Below are 18,080 nucleotides of genomic sequence, written 5' to 3'. Positions count from 1 at the left end.
TATGCCCAACAAGAGCTTGGACTCCATTATTTTTGGTTTGGCTCTATCAAGAACTTAGCTTATATAAAGTAAAATTTTCTCTACATTCACTACAACAAACTTGAGTTTTTTCAACATATTTATACCCACGGTCACTAAAAAATGTAAATAAAAGCTTAATCTTCTGCGGTTGAGTACAACTATAGAGTAAAAATAAGGAAATTCATAAACTTCTGCAGTTGTTATAACTGAAAAAAGAATTAAAAAGTATTAAAAAATGCGGATTGTGAAAGTGTAGTATGTGCAATGGAGTTTGTTTATCTCCTGTAGCAAATTTGATTATCGCCTGTTTGATGAAAGTCCTGAGTGGGTTTTGTTTTGATATAAATCAGTGCTAATAAGAAAATTAAGATTAATTGTTTTGTGTGCCATGTATATGGTGCATTTGTAACTATTGGTTAGAGTTGGTAGAGCTATTGTTGAGAAATTTCACATGTATATGGAAGCTTTTTTATACATATATAAATTATCCAAAATGTGTGTCTATGTTTTCATGGAAAAATCACTCAAAACAATTCTCTGTGGCATTATTTTCTAGGTTCAAAACTCACCCAATTTCTACTGAAAATGTTCAATTTTTCCCCCTGTTGTCTTGCTCTTTAATATTTACTACTTCCAAATCTTGCAGGTTTGCAACTTTTGGTGCTTTAATTTTGCTAGAAGTTCCACTCAATCTCTGAAGAGTGTGTATTAATGTCAACCATTCACTCTGTGGTTATCCAGGATTTGTTCTAAAATAGAGGTTGCTTTCTTTTATTGAATGACTTAAAACTTCTCGAGACCTGAATTTTGTTACTCAAGTTGATTAAATATGACCCATATGGGGGGAACTTCATTATTAGTTACATAGATTCATAACAGTTTATTAACTATGTGATACCTTGTTATTTATCATTTGTTTGATTTTCATGTTACAAATAGCAAAATTGATTAGATATCCTCCTTATTGTAGAGAAACAACCATATGTTCAATTCAATATGAAGGAAGAAGAAGAGAACCGATGCCAGATTCAGGAATGGTACCCAAAATTTAAGTCTATTTTCATTAAAACCAGAATCCATGAACTTCCAGAATCCTTTATCCAGTACCTTTGGCTTCTTGGCGATTCTGGTCCTTTCCCTTAAAAATAGGAATTACTGTAGCTAAGTCTATAAAACTGAAATATGATAATTTATTACCTCTTATCTTTCACTAGCCTGTTTTACTTACTCTAGGAGCTTTTCTCATAATAGCCTTTCAAATTTCCTCACATGTCACATGGCTGTTTTAAGATCACTAATATTGAAGATGAAGCTCGGCTTATATTTAATCTTTGATTGACTATAGTGGATTTTCTGTTATTTTTGTCAATATGTCAATGTAATCAAATTTGCTGCATGACTGTGTTTCATTGCTTCAGGTCATAAACTAGACATGAATGTGGCATTTCTTTTCATTTCAATGTCACATATCTTCTTCTTTACTCTTGTTTGATTAACATTTTGCTTTACGTGTGCACTCAGGTCCACATTGCACAGAGTTTTGGTGAATGGTCAAGAGAGATATTCTGTAAGGCCACCCTTTTTTCTTCTTCTTTTTTTCCCTTTCTTTTTGAGTAAAATTGTTGCAAGACCCTTTATAAGCTTTTGAATGATCCATGCTTATAGTGTCAGTTTCTGCAATATCATCATCTAAAGGGTCAACTTTATTTTCTAACTGTTTTCTCTTTTATTTATTACTTGCAGCTGGAATGTTTTTTTGCATGGTGCTGAACTGTGTTATAGATGGCCATTTACAGTTTTGCTATTTGAAAATTTAGCTGCTTGGACCTACTTACTAATATTTTCCCGTATTAGTGGTAGAATCAGTTGTGGTAGTTTTAAATGTGTTACAAATGGTCATGTAGATTATTACTGTGTGATTCTTTAGCTACTTGGATCTAAGATAAATTATTCTCCTGAAACCTTGGTTTTTTTTTTTTTTTTTTTTTTTTTTTTTTGAGAATGTGAAACCTTGGTACTTTATTGAGCCAATTTGACTTCATTTACATAATCAATATTTGTAGTGCACATACTGATTCTCTTGCTCCACTGACTTGCTCATTGTGTGTGAAGCCTGATTTCTTGTATTAGTTATATAAGTGACTTGCTCATTTTGTAGTTAAAACAATAAACTGTGGAGGTTTATTGTATTGTGTACCACTGTACCGTGCTTGATTAATACTTCTTTTTGTATTGTATATATTGCAAAAACTAAAAAGCCTTAGAGCAGGCCCATGGGATCATGGCTCCAATGAAAGACTAAAAAAAAGCTCAAGAAGCCCATTTTCGGCCCCCAAAATCTCAATAGAAATATGAGCCAATCCCTCCAAGTAAAGTAACAGAGGCCCACATAATTCTAGTTGGGGTTTGTCAAACAGAACAAAGTTGTCTCTCAAACTGAATTAGGAAGGATCATAGGGTAGGAGTAGGAGTAATAATTATTCTCATTAATTAATGCTAATAGAGGTGGTGTGGTGTGGTGTCTTTTCCTCTTCTTCGTTGTAGCTGTACTAGACCAATCCATCATTCTCATCACTGTCAGTTATTGTGCCTACTTTTTTATTGTATGTCAGTGACATTGAGAGAGAGAGAGAGAGAGAGAGAGAGAGAGAGAGAGAGAGAGAGGAAATCCCTTAATAAAAAAAAGTGTTTCAAATCCCCAAATAAACACAGAAATACTATTGAACAAAAGAGGGCTAAAATGAGTAACTAGATATAACATTCTAACTACATAGTTAGTAGGTAATGTTTACAAACTATACTTTTTATTAGTATCTCGATTTTAAGAGAATCGATTTTGGCCTTTAAATCGAGTCTCAATGACTCGATTTTCATCTCTGATGTGGCATCTTTTTTCACGTGGTGACTGCTTGAAAATCGAGTCTCTAAGACTCGATTTATAAACCAAAAATAATATACTCAACAGACCCAAACACAAAATACAACAGCAAAAACATGAAAAGAAAGAAAGAGAGAATAAGAAGAAGAAGAAGAAGAAGAAATGGAGACCCAGTCGTCAGTCGCAGAGCACGACCCAGGTAGTCGTGCGACCATGTTTCTGTTTCTGGGCTTTTTTTTTTTTTTTTTTTTTCTTCTCTTATTCCGGTGAGGTGAGCTTTAGATTATTTCTCCCTCTCTCTGATTTGATTGAATATTTTTTGGGTATTTCGGGTTGTACATGGGCGACTTGAAACTTAAAATTTTTTTGGTTTATAAATCGAGTATTAGAGACTCGATTTTCAAGCGGTCGCCATGTGGAAACAGTGATACTCAGTGTTTCTAGGAACAGTGACTTACAGGTCTTCATTATTCCTTCCTAAGTAATTCTTAAGTTGAATAGAACTGTCATTCTTGCTTGCTTTTAATATTTTAATTAAGAATTCTTTTTTTTTCATGTATTGTAGGCCACATATTATAAGAAAGAGTTTTTTTTTCCCTACTCTTTATAACCTTGTTTAAGACAATTTGAAGGAATTCTACCAATGGCTAGAAGTGTTGGAAACAATGATGCTTTTGCAAGAGAAGAATCAACTAGAAGTGCTAGAAACTATGGAGCTATTACAAGAAAAGAGTCAGTTGGTAGTGCTAGAAACAATGGAGCTATTGCAAGAAAAGAGTTGGCTAGAAGTGCTAGAAACTATGGAGCTGTGGCAAGAGAAGAGTCGGCTGGAAGTGCTAGAAATTATGGAGCTATTCCAAGAGAAGAGTCGGCTGGAATGGAGCTATTGCAAGAGAAGAGTTGACTAGAAGTGCTAGAGACTATGGAGCTATTGCAATAGAAGAGTCAGTTGGAAGTGCTAGAAACTATGGAGCTATGGCAAGAGAAGAGTCAGCTGGAAGTGCTAGAAACTATGGAGCTATAGCAAGAGAAGAGTCTGGAACAAGTGAAAGCGATGGCTCATGAGTTGGTAACTAAAACACTACATTTTTTGACATGTCTATCAAATTACCATTCTAATATTTGCAACCATCTATAGTTGACAAGTGAAAGCGATGGCTCATGAGTTGGTAACTAAAACACTACATTTTTTGACATGTCTATCAAATTACCATTCTAATATTTGCAACCATCTATAGTTGACATGTGTCTATCAATTTTTTTGACTGTATAGGAAATAAGAAAGGTCGAGGGGCTAGACGGAATCTAAAACTTGCAAAATTTTTTACAAAGGAAAGGTTCCCAATCATATGGAAAAAGGGAAGACCAATAGGGGAATATTCTAGAGTATTCAAATCGGAGTGTACTACCCTTGTTAGACGGATTAGTATAGTACCTTTACAAGTCAAAGATTGGAGAGAGCTGCCTTATCAAAACAAAAGAAAGCTATTTGATTATATATTGGTACGTTATATAAAAGCGTTTTGAAATAAAAGTTTTCTTTATAATGCACAAATGTAATCCTTATTAGTTTTCTTTTTTTAGGAACGCTTCATTGTTGAGGGTCAAGAGACTCTTGTTTGGTGGCAAATGAATAGGTCATACAAAAATTACTGAAGCTCCTTGAAAAAAAAAATGGTTTAAGCCATATGAGGAGGATCCTGAGGAGGCACTAGAAATTTTGCCACCTAACATGGCGGATGATGATTGGAACTATCTTGTGAATTTATGGAGCAATAAGGACTGTAAGGTACTACTACATATGGAAATTATTATCTTGTGAAATTTTATATGGAATTAAAAATATATTTTAATCCAATGTATGTTTTTGAATGTAGACAATGTGTGATAAAAACAAGTTTTGTTGTTCCAAAAACTTTATCATTCACATTATTGGATCAAAAAGCTTCCAACAATGAAGTGAAGAAGAGGTTTGTATGTATCATTTTCTCAATCTTTGAAACTTAATTTTTTCAAGATAAAATATTGTTGCATAGTTATTTATGGTGCTTGACATTTTATGGAATGTCTATACTTTGTGTTGTTTAAATGATAGATATTTTATGGAATGTCTATGCTTTGTATTGGTTAATGATAGAGGGAGAAAACTGGAGAAGATCCTAGCCGACTTCAATTATTTGAGATCACACATACGAGATCTAATGGGCAAGCTGCAAATGAAACTACATAGGAAGCATTGGTATGGAAATTCCTAAAAATGCTTGTATAATCATCACCATCTCAATTTTAGTCTCTATTGAGTCATTGATATTAGGTAAGAATGGTTTTGATTTTGATCTCAAGACCACAGTTTGGTATTGACTTTTAAATCACATTTTGGTCTTGACATTCTGACATTAAGATCAAGTTGATATTATTTTTATGGTATAAACACTTAGTTAATCATATTAATTTAATTAATACATTCTGTAGGTAAATATTTTTGTATAAGCTGATCTTATGAAATAATTCAAAGATTCAAACCACAAAAATAGTGAGGAAAAATTAAACCAACAAGGTACACACTTGCATAACTTAAAAATATATATGATTCAGTGAGATGTTTACCTCCATGATAAAGATGGCGAAAATAGATAAAAAAATTCATTATAGTCATAAGGATTGTAAACACTCAACCTCTCAACTTAGCCATTAACCCTAGAGAACTCTAAATTTTCTATTACATATTTTTAGAGTGTTAGCTATAATGTTGGTAAATTCATGACAATGTAATTAAAGTTTGTTTGAGTGGTAACATTGATATTTAACTGCGAGACCAAGTTCAAGATTCAACTCAAGTTAAGGCAGTCTTGGATTTCTCAACTGCCTCTTGATCGATTGAGAATTGAGATTCACGATTCTCAACAGGCACATCTGAAAATACGTACATAGAGCTTCACGTCCATTGTGAGAGCTTCCCCAAATTTAATTAAATGATTTTTTTTTTTTTTTTGAGAAACTTAATTACATGAAGTTGAAATTAAACGTAATTAAAGATTATGTAAAGATGACTGCATAATTTAAAGGGAGGATATAAAATGTATGAAAAATATATGAGCTGACAGTTGGACCTACCATTTTAGAAGTGGGGAAAGCTTTTATATGTCGCAAATTGCAATTCTATCAGGATTTTTCGTATATGAAATAATTATTATGTGGACATTTTTTAAAATTTAGTTTACTATTTTAACCTTAATTAGTTATATATATTTTTTCCATAGTGGTAGGTGATTTTTTTTTTCCATAACGTTAGTTTTGATTATTGAAAAGATGAAATGAAAGGAGGAAAATTTCATTTTTGATGGTATATATAGATAAACTCTACAATCATTTCGCATGTCCATAAACTAATCTTAAAGAGATACGTCCATAAAATAAAATTTACTGATTTTTTTTTTAAGAAAAAGAAAAATGGTTTATAATTTATTTATTCTTTTTCCTTCTTACAAGTTTATAAATTTGAGACAAAGTTTATATGTTGTATTGATGTTCCTAGAAATTTGTGCTCATATATCTATTACATATTTTCGACAAATTGGGCAAGTAAGGTTTTTCCTCAACCAGTTGTCCACACAATTCAAATGGAACATGTGTTTGCAAACCGAAAAAACTCGACATGAATCGCCATCTACGAAATCCTCTAAGCAAATGACACATTCATGGGGACTTGACGAAACATCTAAGTTTCTGTAACTTATGGGTGGCGGTAGTGATTCCAAGGCTACTTGTCGTTGTTGCTCTTCTGTTCCTTCTTCATCAATGTTAACTCTATCCCATACCTCCACCAATAGAGCTTGGAAGAATGCTATATTATTTCTAAACGGGGTTTGCTGTGATATTGCAGAAAGAATCCGTGTCTGGTGTCTTCTTTGTCCGGCTTCAAGATCAATATGGCGGTCATGCATATCGAATAGAAGACAGGAAAATAACATGCAAACTGTGGTGTGAATGAGGGCAATGACAATTGCACATAAGAAGCAGAAAGCTACAATGGCGAATGAAGCTGTAAGTACAAGACTAATCGCAGTGACGTTTGATATAAGAGAAGTAGGAGGAGGTGGGTGAGCAAAAGCTTGGGAATCCATGATAGCTTTGATTGATTCGATCGTTTGGGTTTTCATTATGAAGTTTTGGTTATATATACATTGATAAAACCATTTAGGAACTTTGTTAGAACAAACCTTAGTATCACAAAAGTGGGAAAAAAGGAACTGTTGGGAATCCAGACCTACATATATCTATTAAAGGAATAAATAAATTTAAGCCATTTGTTAATTGAAACTGTAATTGCAATTTGCAACGATGAAAAAGTAACAAAATGTTGTAAATCCAGACCTCCATTTGTTGTGTAACCCAATTATAGACACTTAGTTTTTCATTTTTAATAAAAATAATTAGATATCAACAATAGTGCGAAAGCATGTTTAAATATGTGGTACCTAAACATATGTACCACGTATCTAACTAACAACATGTGAGTTTCATATTATGTACATATTGTACAATGTACATAATATGAAACGCAAATAAATAAAGCCCATTAATCCATGCCTAAGTAACTGCTGCCATTATCAACCTTTAAATTGTTTACAACCTCTTCTATCAAAAAATTTTGCACACATGCACTGTATAGGTCGGCCTACTCTGTTCTGTTGGTAACCCTAGTTGTACTTGCCACTTTTACTGAGACCTTGAAACTCTTTTCTTACTTTTTTACAGCTATATATGTGTGTGTTCAATTAAAAAAAGGATGGAAACCCCATTCTTTAAAATACAAATAAAATAGATTATAGTACATGTAGGAACTCAAGATTTGGCAGCTCAAGCTAGCCCACTTAAAATAGTAGTGCCTTGTACTTCAATTCGAGCCCAAACAATAGAATTTTTTAGTGTAGACAGTGGGAAGACAATTATGATATAGTTACAGGTTAAGCCTAGGGCTAAGGATGTGGTGCCCAAACAAGGAAGAACGAATCAAGTAGTTAATGAGAATAAAGTTCTCCTCGGTCACTTCCAAGTAACAGTTCTTATATATGATTGACACGGGTTTTTATTAGGCAATACACTGTTCACTTTTTTACTTCTTATTTTCTGTTTCCAAAAATATCAGACCCCCCACATTGTGGACCTCCACTTGTATGCCCTAAGGCCTTTTCCTAGATACTTGTTCCATTAGGGCTCTGCTGAAGGTGGTAGAAAGGGTTGCTAGCTGTGAAAATATTATTCAAGTGTCACTTCCTTATTTATGCAGCTAATAAGGTTGTTACAGAGCATTCAATGCAGGGATAGAAGGTATACCCTTTCAGGAAGCTTCCTCCCACCATGCTGATTCTTTCCTCAGGCTTCATTCCTCTTAGTTGGGCCGTCATAAGATGCTACATCACCTCTCTATTCTCTTCTTGGGTAGACAGAGCCCTTGGGTTGGATGCGCTTTTACAGGTGGGTTCGTGCATGATACCTCGCCTTTTATTCTTCTCGATCCTTAGACACCCCACAATACACTTTTGACCCTAAAAAATGTATATTAGTATTTTCATTTTGAACATTTATGTTTGATTTTGTTTTCATTTTAGCCCTACCAGTTGTTTATTTTTGTCTATTATTAAATATGACCATCCATAATATATATATATTTTTTATAATATTGAAATTTTTACATTGCATAACATTTTAGAGCTAATATTTCATAAAATATTTAAACATAAAAGGCACTTAACATTCAAAGTACTAGAAGAAATATGAACCAATATAAAAGAAAAATCAAAATAAATAACTCACACATATAATGGTATAATAGAAAAAAGAATATTTTAGTCTCTAATATAACGATATAATAGAGTAAATATCTATTTCCTTTCGTTTCTTTTCATTTATAAAATTTTTCATTAGAAAGGAAATAACTCACACATATAATCAACCATTCTCTTTCTTAAATAGAGTGTTAGGGTCTATTTGGGAACAATTTATTTAGAAAAAACTGAAAACCGTTAGGTTCTAAAAGTTTAGAACAATTGGCAAATTATGAGCACAAACTTGTCTAAATATAGATTCTTAAGTCTATAAGTATGATTAGACAATGCTCAAGTTGTTGCAAGTCAGAATGCAAATTGAGATCTAAAAGGTATTGTGCCTTCTCCATTAAAAGTCACAACTGAAAATCATTTCCATACTAATAGAACTGGTAAATCTAAATTTGCTGCATCAAATCAATTATAGTTGATGATCTAAATCTTTGAGTAGGGTTCTCAAAGTTACAAAAAGGAGCATTTGTGTGAAACAAATTCATAATAGAAGAGTCCGTGGATTCAAAACTACATATGGTCACATAAGTAAGTATTACATGAGATAGCAGTAGATTTAGAGTTAAGTCTATTGTACAAACTTCTATTTTATTAGTGAATTGTTGCCTTGTAGATTGTTTAAGTTAAATCCTCCCTAAGTTTTTATCTTGAAACTGGAAAGTTTCATTGATTTTCTTGAGTCATCACATCTTATGTTATTTACTTTTCCACTATGGATGATACATACGATGATTGTTTAACCTAGATCTGAATAACTAACCTAAATAACAACTTGGCCAATAAATTAATTTAAACATATTATGTTTTCTAGGAGTCTAAAAATCTAACAAAAACTTTTTGCTAAAAATGTTTAAAAAAAATTAAAAACTAATTGAATAGTACAATATTGGAATCCATGAATAATACTAAAAAGAAGCTAAAACTCAAATAAGTTGAACATTTTTCATCACATCCCAAACAAACTCTTAATCAACTCGGTCTTTCATTCAAATAGTTTGCCAGTGTTGAGATAGTTTTAGTTTTGAACTCTTTTTTTGTAAAGCTTACGAGACCAAGTATTTGGAATTGATCTTAGGATCCAAAGGTCAAAGAATCGTCAGCCTTTGATATAAAATATATCATGGGTTGCTTTTGGAACAAGCAAATTTTAAATTGCCTAATTGGTTGTTTTGATTTTGTAAGGTTGAATTTATTTAACAATGTGTTAGTTTTATTCGATGTCAAATTTGCTTGTAATTCAGCAATTAGATATCCTGTATTTAGGTGGGAATCATGTAAGAGTAGTATGTGAAAGAGTATGAGGAATTCAAGTGTGTGTGCATTCAAGAGCATTCTCACGACTTGAACTCGCAAGTGACTCGTGACTAATAACTTGCCAAAATGCCACACGTGAAGCATGTAGGAAGCTAAAGGGTCATGACAGCAGGAGCACTACAGAACAAAATAGGACAATCTGGCCAGTCAGTTATTTCGCGACTGGAACTCCGACTTGTCCCAGTTGTGAATGAGTCACCACAACCCCCTGTTTTGCAAAAAAAAAAAAAAAGAATTTTCACATTCTTACATACCCTACTATAAATACCCTTATACCCACGAAATGTAGAGAGCTTTTAGAGAGAATTTTGAGAGATAAACCCAAGAGAAAACTAAGATTGACTCATCCACAATCTTAGATATTTGATTCTCCAAATTCCTCTACTCTCACCCTCTCCATTGACATATCCTTGAGAGAACCTTTAGCCAAATCTTTATCTCACCATACTCATATCAGTGAGAAGGTTATTTGGTGCTTGAGAAGTAGTTCAGAAAGAACCAATTCATTTAGTTGATGCAATGAGCTTATTGTGAGATCTAGAAAGCTAGAGAAGACACTGTTAGGCTCAAAGTTGTTGGAGTAAGAAACTTGAAAGACTTAGGTGCATCAGGTAGATTAGGCTTGGAGGGTCTATTACTATTCATGTATCCCAAATTTATTCTCTAGTGGATCATTTTACCGCTTGGAGGGCCGCAGAGAGATTTTTCGCCGAGTTATTTGGTTTCCTCTTCAATAACACGTATCGATGTTATCTTTGTGTTTGCATTTCTCTAATCCTTACTCTTACATTTTAATTACTGTTGTGTTGTGATTAATTATGGCTTAGAGTAGTTTGTTTATTTGGGTATTGCTTGTACTTATCATTCCACACATTTATTGTTTGAGTATAAGCTTATGTTGTTAATTTTGAAATTGGGGGTCTAAACATTCATTAGTGTTTTATACACCAAGTGAACTTTTAGATTCAAGCATCATTATTTGACATCAAATTATCAAAAAAGAGTACCAGTAGACTAATTTTTTTGAGGAACTACTATTAGACTAATTGACTAAGGCAATCGAACAAGAACAATGGTACAAAGGTTATGGACCCAAATTTTAGCTTTACTAGTTATTGTCCCATGGCAGTTCTAGGAATATTTTTTAAGGTGGTCATTAAGAAACTTAAATATACAAAATCTAATAAAAAAAAAAAACTTCATATATTAGCAAAAAACACACATAAATACATAAAGTATTACAATTTCCTTCCACGAACTTTTTTATTTTGAAATTGTTGAATAATAGTCTCATTATGAATGCTATAAGCTACATCTCTTTTAAAATTTTAGTTAAATAAAATTTTCCTTAGGCCTTTCTTTTTGTTTGTAAAGACCTTATATATTGTTAAGGGTACCAAAGTTTAAAGACAAAATTTAGCTACAAACTTAGTTGTAGTATAAAGCTATAACTCTCACTAAAATAATTAACATGACTACATATTTTGAAAATTTGGCTATTGAATTTCATGTTCTTTATATTCTTAAAACATATGTCAAATTATATGCCAATCGGATGTTATTTATTATACGATGCATAAATTCATTTTTTATACATAAATTTAGACTACAAAAACTTGAAATTTAAACATTTGATTGAAGACATAATTATTGATTTTTGATCTTCTTGAAATTTTGTAAGTATGAAGGATATAAGAAAATAATGTAATCAAATATTGGATTTATCAAAATTTACATCCAATAAAAAAAAAATTTGACAGTTGTAACCTTAGTCTACAAGACTACAATCAAATTTCTTGCCAAACATTGTCCAAAGTTTAATTATGTTGTGCCTAAAAAATTTGTGACCACCCTAAAAGGATAAAAAAATTTAGGGTGGTCACAAATTTTTTTTTTTTAAAAGGATAAAAAAATTATAAATCTTTAAAAGTTATTGTTAGGTTCTAAGACTATAGGAACTAATGTATTAGAATTTCAATTTGTATTATGTTGGCAAACCATGATCAAAACATAGAGTCTGGGTTTAAGCTTCCTCAAAGTGTGTTTACTTATAAAATTAGAATTGAGTGATTGCAAAAATTATTGGACTAAATCTGCAAGGCTTGATCGATCAAAAATTAGACTCGATCAATCGAACCACGTTCAGATTTATTTTTCTGTAGAAATTCCAATTCAATTCAAGCCCATTTGACGTGTAGGGTTTTGTATTTTACTCTAAGTATAAAAGGAAAAATCCTAACTATGTTTTAGAAGTCTTTTTTGGAGTTGTGTGTTGAATTTTTTGTGAGATCTAGAGGTATTTACCTTCTTACACACACTTAGAGTTATTAAGATCAAGATTCATGTCAAAAACTTGGTGATCTCTTCAGTTGCTACAAAAAAACTTTAAAGAAGATCTGAAACCTTTGAGTGGAGTCTCAAAGTCACAAATAGGAAAACTAGTTGTTGCAGTGGATCAAAGAAAGAAGTAGTCCGTAGATTCGGAGTTATCATGTGGTCCTGGTAGTAAGTTTTCTACTCAAGATAGCAATGAGATGTTAGTGGTCTAAGTTCTATTATACAAACTTTAATTCTTTCATAGTGGATCTATTTAACTTTGAGGATAGCTAGGTTAAATCCTCCCCACGTTTTGTACCAATTAGGTTTCTCTGAGTTATCATATCGTTGTGTTCTTTATATTTATATATTATTTACATGATATGATTTTAATTGAATAATTTATCTAAGTAATCACTTAGCTAAATAACTAGGCTAAACAACTTGTGTTAAGGGGTCTAAAAACATACATTTATGTATATAATAAATTTTTTTTTTTCAAATCAGGGTGGTTTTTTGAGCACCGTAGATACAATGTAGAGCTGCCCCTGGCTTTGCACCATTTTTTTCTTCAATTTATTAATTTATAGATATTATAAGTAGACACATTATAAAAAGTATTTTTATTTAAAAGAAACAATAAATTATATATTATTATAGATTTTGTTAACAGATGACCTAATAAATTATATAATATTATTGATTATGTTAATAGATGTCCTAAAGGCATTCATTTGGGAAATAATTTTAAAAAAAAAAATTTACGGGGGAAAAAAAAAAACACTTGTTTAATTTGTGACTAAATTTGATTAGTTTTTTGACTTAATATGCTAGCTTTGATTTTCATGGAAAATTTTGTTGCATGGGTCCTAACAAAAATGGAAGTCTTGTCTCAAGCCTCAATTTCATCAAAACACACCCACGTATGAAGCTAGCGTACGCCATTGAATGAAAGTTTATAGAAGTGAGTTATAATTAAAAGTACATCATTTTCATGGATTCCTTGGAAAGCTCTGGATTCTCAACTACGTTCTACGTCTATTAAATGAACAAGCTGTAAGATAAGAAAAAAGGGCTGAAAGCCTGAAACCTTTACACGGCTGCAGTGACGCCATTGTTGTTGCCTTGCAAGTCAACGTGGGCACTGATCTGCACACGATTTATTTTCCGCGTAGGCCGATATTTTTTTATCTTTCTAGACCTCCATATGCTGGTACGACATATTGGACATGTCAATTGAAAGTTCAACCAAAGCCTAATGCATTCGGAATGGAAGATGTGGTTGCAGAAAGGAAAACGTTGGCATGGATCACCAGGATTATAATCCTCCAAGCAGATCACACAGTAGTGATTGTTGCAACTTGATGTTTTTTCTTGATCACTACTTTCATAGCTTGAGATTGGTGTCAGCCTCTCTTGCGCACGCTTCCTTTGCTCCAATTCATCATTCGAGGACTGCTTTTCATCTAATAGAACAACTATAACGAGGCCACACATCAATGCTAAACAAAACAACGTGAAGCATACTATAATGGACTCCAAGGGGGTTAGAGGAGGAAGTGTTTCGTCTTCATTAAGAAAGGGTGAAGGATACGTCCAAGGATACATAGGATTAGGATACATGATCAATTAGAAATTTTGGTAAATCCTTTAGAAAGTAGTAAATGTTGGTGGTCTCTTAACTCTCAATGTGAAAGACCATTTATATTAAGATTTAAGACAAAGACAGTTAATTTTGTTGGAGATTTTATAACCTTTAAAGTTCAAACACAACTCACCCAATCCTGTTCAATATTACGTGAAAAATTCCCGTCCACTACTTATTTATGGGGAATGATACGCGTAATTTGGTTTAAGAACCATTGATGGAGAAATCTCAACTAAACACCTTATAACTGTTAAAACTTAAACAGATCAAGGAGAGAATCTCCAAAACTTTACTTTTTTCTTTCTTTTTCATATTTATAAATTTGATAATCACAATCCGCGAAAGGTGATATAAACCATGTATGTCTATCAGTTGAGTCACAAGTGACAAGACTCTTCTTAGCCCCTATGCTTAAATATTGCTAAATGCTCTAAAATTGTTACCCAACTTATTTTTAGCAGACCTAAATTAGAGATTTGGTGTGATTTACCAAATCAAATACGGCCTCACAAATGAACTCCCTAATCATCTTTAAAAAAAAAAAAAAAAGGATTTAGTGTAATTGGATACCTAAGATATTAGATCTTGAACTCATTATTCCTCTAATTTTTAGTAGCATTTGTATTTCTAAGGGATCCTTTTGGAGTGAGCTTAAGAATTTTCTTATGAGACTCATCCTAAGTCTTCTTATTTTCAAAATTTTAAAAGATAATTAGTCTCAATGCATGCTCAGAGGCTCTTCTATTTTATTAGTAAAAATTAATAATTTGCATCTTTTATAATCTAGGACTACATCATTTTCCAATCACAAAATAGAGGCTAGTCCCAAATTATGGGAGAGATAAGACTTTCTTTTCTATTTTTTTAGTTTAGTGTTCATAATTTTACATTCATCCTAATTTGAGTTTTATATGGTTGTCCAATAATATTACGTATTTGTAAACTATTTATACAATTAAGAGTGTCATGAGGTTAGCTTCAAAAAATAGATAAATCCACACATGAAAATATGATTTCAATACTATTTCGAAGTATCATGCCTTGGATACCAAATCTATACAAAATTTCTCTTTTCTGCTTCATTGGTGTCATTTTTTTTTTTTTTTTAAATTCATTATGGGTGTTAGTTACTTGGTTTACTAATTTGCTGACTAAGTGTGCATTTGGGTTTGGATTAAAAATTAAAATTATTCTACTACTTAACTTATTTTTGCTACTATTTATGAACCTCACTGTACTATTTCAACCAACTTTTACTTTTATCTACAATATTTTTAACAATAATTTTTCAATTTCAACAAATAAGTGGTATACAAATACACCCTAAGTATCTTAATTTTTTTCTTACCATCCCATTCCATTCTTTGGAGGGTAGTTGTTGTACATGTTGAATCGATGATCTTATAGCATGGAAGTCTTTTTCCCCCTTTTTATGTGGGAATTATATATTATTATGGTTGGAAAATTTGTTAATTTGTCGACTATCACTTATTATGGCCTTGTAATCAAAGAATATATTTCAACAGAACTAAAAAAAATTTCTTGGTTTGTACTTCTTTCTAGGATCAAACCTCCCTTATCGAGCTTAACATAAATAACGAAGTAAGGTTGCAAACGAAATTTATTACAAATCCTTCTTTAGTTTTTCCAAGGGTGAGAACACAGTCCTAGAGTGTGAAACATAATTGGAACTTAGCATGAGAGAGATGTCACTTTACATTCATCATAATTCAAAAAATTTGTCTTTTTCTGATAACATCCCTAAATATTTTTGTAATTAATAATAATAATAATAATAATAATAATAATTGTGGGGGGAAAAGGGTAGAGTCTAACATAATGGGCCAAGAGCCCATGTGAGAGCTATTTTGCGATCGAGAAGAAGGAGATGGTAAGGGCAGGGCCCATCTGGAAGTGGGATTCGTAGAAGGAAGAATTATTACAATCCGAAGAGGATATCTCCTGTCCGAAGAGGTTGCAATCGTCTGACGCAAATATTATAAATCAATTGAGGATGTAAGAGGCCAAAATGACCTTTCGAGGACTCCACTTGATCAAGATAAGCTCTGAGTGTGCTGGGAAACGATAAGGATGGAGAAATATCTAAAGGGAAAGCTGCTACCACCGTATTTAATACTCTGCAACAACTTTTCTGACCGCATTTATGTGGAGAAGACCCCTGAACAGTGTATTCTAACTTACCGCCACTCACACAGAGCTAAAAGAAGATGTTTGACGTGACACGTACTCAAGTAAACTCATGGATGAGGAATAAGTGGACGATGGAGATGAAGAGAAGGGGGGCTATATAAAGGAAGGAGGCTCCTAACGAAGAGGAGGAGGATATAAAAAAAAAAAAAAAACTTGAATGTAACCCTAAGACCTTTGTTCATCAGATAAACATTAATATAGCTCTTCGGATATTCGTGCTTGACGTGTAAATTCATGTTGGCTTGTGTTTGAAAGTTGTGATTCGTTGTTGTCAATCCAATACTTAACCTAGCTCTTTCACCCATACTCTACAAATTTATTGTTTTGGGCTTGGGCCACAAATCCTAACCCTACAATAATAATAGTAATAGTAGTAGTAGAAGTGCTCCTTAGAGTACTAGCATCCGGGGATAAGACCTAGTTGCTATTTTACCATCTAAAAACTTGTTCTATCTATTATATCAATTCACTTTACAATACACCCTACATTCTACTTCTTATTTTTACATACAACCTAATAAAATAATATAAACTATTTAATAAAATAATTTTTAATTAAAAAAAAAAAAACTTATTTCTCTCTCTTCTCCCATTTGTCTCTTTCCTCTCTTTCTCTGTCTCTATCTCTACAGCAACCACCGCATTAGAAAGAGAGTTATTCTAAAACTGAATAAGCAACATATTTTACACTGTAAAATTAAACCAAAAGCGCATGGAGACCCTATAGCTTTCCACATATACAACACATAATATCCTGCATACTTGTCCCATACATTTCTATCCAAGGAACACGTCCAAATTAAGTATATGAATCATTTCATGCTCCTATTAGTAGATGCAACATTTCGCTCCATTTCATTCCTGGATCTATGACTCAATTAAGTCCAATCCGACGCGTAGATTTCTTTTCCTTCTCATCATTTGATAAATACTTGAATATAGTTCCAATTAAAACTTAATAAAATAAAAACAACCTCGAAAGAAATAGAGTGAAAGTTATACAAATTGAATGGAAATATACGTGTGTAGCCTACTTATAATTATCTAACATAAACAGACAAATCGTTTAGTAAATACCTTGTGGATTTTGTTTGGAGTGTTCCCTCTAGTACTTAATCAGATTTTATCAAACTGCGAAAAATGGTTGTCACTCTCAGTATAAAAGAGAGCACTCGAAGATAAGAATGAGGAGAGATTGGATAACATTATAAGTGGTTGATGATAATGGGAAATTTTAAATTGTTAGGTGTAAGTTTGAAGTTATATGCGCGAGAATTTTCAGGCCTTTTTTCTATTTCTTTTTTAATTTCAGTTTGAGAAAGAAACATGAGGAGAGAAACTTATTGAAGGTGCAAGCGTGATACGTTTTTTTATTATTTTATTTTTTTTTTAAGGGGGGGAATGTGAGGTGTTTTTATTTTATTTTTAAATAATAAAATGAAAAAATAATAATAATAAGGTAGGTACTTTTGAAGAGGTGGGTTAGTGGAAAAGTGGTTGTAGGAAGTGTTTTACTTGGGAGTTAGAAATTTATTTTAACCGAATTGTCCCTAAGTTTTGTATCTACTTAAACCTAGAATTTAGGGGTATTTTTTAACTATAAAAATGAGGATCCCAAAAAAGAGAAGCCCCTTAAATAGTAGTATATATAGATAAAGTGAAAAAAAAAAAAAAAAAAAAAAAAAAAAAAAAAAAAAAAAGTAAAAAAAAACGCAGGCACTTTTGAAGAGGTGGGTTCATAGGAGAGTGGTTGTAGGAAGTGTTCTATGTGGGAATTAGAAATGTATTTTAATCTAGTTGTCCCTAGGTTTTGTCTCTACTTAAACCTAGAGTTTATGGGTTTTTTTTTAAC

At 32.2% G+C, this 18,080-nt stretch overlaps 1 protein-coding gene across 1 annotated transcript; it reads right to left on the bottom strand.

Moving 5' to 3' along the window:
• Positions 1-6,444: 6,444 nt before the first annotated feature.
• On the bottom strand, positions 6,445-7,023 carry LOC112004174 (putative RING-H2 finger protein ATL19). Its single transcript, XM_024036409.1, has one exon. It carries the CDS (start codon positions 7,021-7,023, stop codon positions 6,445-6,447), a length of 579 nt encoding a protein of 192 aa, XP_023892177.1.
• Between the last annotated feature and the right edge of the window lie 11,057 nt (positions 7,024-18,080).

Source organism: Quercus suber, unplaced genomic scaffold (genome assembly GCF_002906115.3).
Source record: "Quercus suber isolate HL8 unplaced genomic scaffold, Cork oak 2.0 scaffold_304, whole genome shotgun sequence".
Taxonomy (NCBI): domain Eukaryota; kingdom Viridiplantae; phylum Streptophyta; class Magnoliopsida; order Fagales; family Fagaceae; genus Quercus; species Quercus suber.
This window is presented reverse-complemented; position numbering and strand designations above follow the sequence as displayed.